The sequence below is a fragment of the Lynx canadensis genome, chromosome D1, assembly GCF_007474595.2.
Source record: "Lynx canadensis isolate LIC74 chromosome D1, mLynCan4.pri.v2, whole genome shotgun sequence".
NCBI lineage: Eukaryota > Metazoa > Chordata > Mammalia > Carnivora > Felidae > Lynx > Lynx canadensis.
In genome coordinates this window covers 61,834,629-61,837,205 of record NC_044312.2, presented here as the reverse complement: position 1 = coordinate 61,837,205, position 2,577 = coordinate 61,834,629, and the positions used below count along the sequence as shown (strand labels likewise).

General features: G+C 43.8%; 1 protein-coding gene across 3 annotated transcripts; it reads left to right on the top strand.

The window, feature by feature from the left end:
- Positions 1 to 712: 712 nt before the first annotated feature.
- On the top strand, positions 713 to 2,349 carry LOC115525144 (hemoglobin subunit epsilon-2). Of its 3 annotated transcripts, none has more exons than XM_030332158.2 (3): positions 713 to 991; positions 1,104 to 1,326; positions 2,176 to 2,349. In XM_030332158.2, exons 1-3 carry the CDS (start codon positions 900 to 902, stop codon positions 2,302 to 2,304), a joined length of 444 nt encoding a protein of 147 aa, XP_030188018.1. In that variant the 5' UTR covers positions 713 to 899; the 3' UTR covers positions 2,305 to 2,349. The 3 variants fall into 3 exon arrangements, with proteins under 3 accessions (XP_030188018.1, XP_030188020.1, XP_030188019.1); XM_030332160.2 differs by lacking the exon at positions 2,176 to 2,349 and adding an exon at positions 1,784 to 1,803 and having other exon boundaries at positions 714 to 991; XM_030332159.2 differs by lacking the exon at positions 2,176 to 2,349 and adding an exon at positions 1,711 to 1,800 and having other exon boundaries at positions 715 to 991.
- The last annotated feature ends 228 nt before the right edge of the window (positions 2,350 to 2,577 follow it).

Genomic DNA, 2,577 nt, shown 5'->3' with positions numbered 1-2,577 from the left:
GCACATTAGGCTACAGGATAGTAGTGTGTGAAACACTGTCAGTGAGGATTGCCTCTGCCTGATTAGAAATGAGGAATGGTTAACCACAACAAAGGAGTGTAGATACAATAAATGCCAGAGACAACTCCCCTAATCCCTAGCTGTGGCCACAGAGTCTAATATTTTCTGTGGAACACTCGGTTTTCTCCAATACTCAATTCTGTATCTTCTGAAACAACTGAGTGAATAGTTCACATTGGCCAGAGACACTGTGTGTATAATCAGAATGAACAAAATTGTTCAGACAAGGAGATGCACATATATTTTAATAGAACTCGCCAACAATCAGGCAGTACTCAGTTCTCCAAATTACTTAGTTTTTACCTGTCCTATTTCTGAACTGAAGCTGGATTGGGATCTTTTCTTCTTCACTTATAAAAGTATAAGCCTCATTTAAGCTTTAGGAAAACTGGTGACCAAGAAAAGCTATGGCTTCTTTTATACCCAAAGAAAACAACAGAGTGATGTCTTGTAAACACCTGACACAATGCGCAGAAGATCTCTAATTCTTACGCCTCTGAATTCTAGTCATGCCTCGTGGTCAGCCTGCAGGTCATCTCAGGGCTGATGGGGTGGGAAGACTGAGATACGACATGCATAGTGGATGGTGGGGAAGGGCAGAAGAATCCCCCTGATAGAGCCACCCAACACTATCAGAGACACAAATGTCCATCCTGCTGACCCTCCCTTGTCCAAACCCCACCCTGGTGGTGACAACCCACACTTGACCAATAGTGTCACCTCATTGGGAGAAGCAAGGGCCTGGAAACTAGAAGTGACGAATAAAAGGCCACACGGAGAAGCAGCAGCACCGACTTGCTTTTGGCACCTTAGTGATCACCAGTAAGCTCCCAGATACCATGGTGCATTTTACGGCTGAAGAGAAGGCTGCTGTTGTTAGCCTGTGGGCCAAGGTGAACGTGGAGTTGGTTGGAGGCGAGGTCCTGGGAAGGTAGGCACTGGAGGGGGGCAGGAAGGCCGAAAGTGTTCCTGAAAGGGGAATTGGTCAGGTTTCTTACATACTGTGACTTCCCATCTGGTCTGTGACTATGATCATCCCACAGGCTCCTGGTTGTTTATCCATGGACCCAGAGGTTCTTTGACAATTTTGGCAACTTATCCTCTGAGTCTGCCATAATGGGCAACCCCAAGGTCAAGGCCCATGGCAAGAAGGTACTGACCTCCTTTGGAAATGCTGTTAAACATATGGATGACCTCAAGGACACCTTTGCTGAGCTGAGTGAGCTGCATTGTGACAAGATGCATGTGGATCCTGAGAACTTCAAGGTGAGTTCTAGGCATGCTTGTGCTCTGTTCCTTCACCCCAGATATTTGCATTGTGGGTACGTTAGGAAACACAGGTACTTAAGTCTGATTCTATGAAGGTAATTGTTGGGATGTAATATTTAAGGAAGAGCTTGATTTTGGTAGTTAGGTTGTTCCAAACGTCATAGTTAAGATGGAGTAGGATAATTATTGTGACCAGTGGAGACCACTGGCCATCTTATATTTCTGAAACAATTATTATGACCAGGGAAGAACATTGGCCACAACTGAGTTAAATGGTTTTGGCCTGAGCATACAATTACAGGAAGAAGAATGCCTTACCTTTGGTAATTGAAATTTTGTCTAGAAATGATGACTACATTTCTGCATGATTCTTGAGTTTAGAACCTGGACTAAGCAAGACAAAATAACAGCAATCTTTTCAGTGGATGATTGTGACCACTGCCCCCTTTAGCAGTGATGGAATGCTCTCGTATACATGGCAGAAGATTCTTTGTCATGTGAGTGACCAAACAATTTGAACATACATATTATCTGGGGACTTAGACTACACTTGCAGTACTATAATCCTACTTAAAAAAACGACAGAGTCTCTACAAAAGAGAAGCCATCCATAGCAATATTCTAATGTGGAAGCTGGCAGGGCAAATGAGAGAAGGCCAGACACAATGGAAAGTTCAGGGCTAGGAGTCATATTGATGCCGATGTCAAGCATATTATGGTAAACTTCTGTGGGATCATGACCCTGAAAGTTACTCAATCTCTTATCAGGAAGATAATGGATGTGACCAGCTTGAGGCTTTCTGTTCACTAGGTACCATTTTCTTTTTATCCCCACTCTCTCCCCAGCTTCTAGGCAACATGATTTTGATTGTCTTGGCAACTCACTTCAGCAAGGAGTTTACTCCACAGGTGCAGGCTGCTTGGCAGAAGCTGACCACTGCTGTGGCTAATGCTCTGGCCCACAGGTACCACTGAGGTGCTTATCTAACCATGTTGGCACCTACTGGATGGCCCTGTGTTCCAAGAGTCCATCTCCTGCAGATGGGCAGTGTCCTGCCCCCTTACTTAAGTGCTATATGATAAAAATAAAATAAACATTGTGCTCTATAAGAAACATCCTTGTCTTCTCTCTCTGTCTTTATCTCTTATGTTGATTCAGCTAAAAGAAAGCAATCCTATAAGGAACGGGGTTATTTGAAATAAGGAGTTTGGGGAGGATAGAGAAGAGAGCCTTATAAGATTCTTCAA

Excerpts from the sequence above, each read along its gene's own strand:
- LOC115525144 (XM_030332158.2), top strand. The coding sequence starts at position 900 with ATGGTGCATTTTACGGCTGAAGAGAAGGCTGCTGTTGTTAGCCTGTGG. Across the intron at positions 992-1,103 it reads GGAGGCGAGGTCCTGGGAAG|GCTCCTGGTTGTTTATCCAT; the intron begins GTAGGCACTGGA and ends ATCATCCCACAG. Across the intron at positions 1,327-2,175 it reads TGGATCCTGAGAACTTCAAG|CTTCTAGGCAACATGATTTT; the intron begins GTGAGTTCTAGG and ends CTCTCTCCCCAG.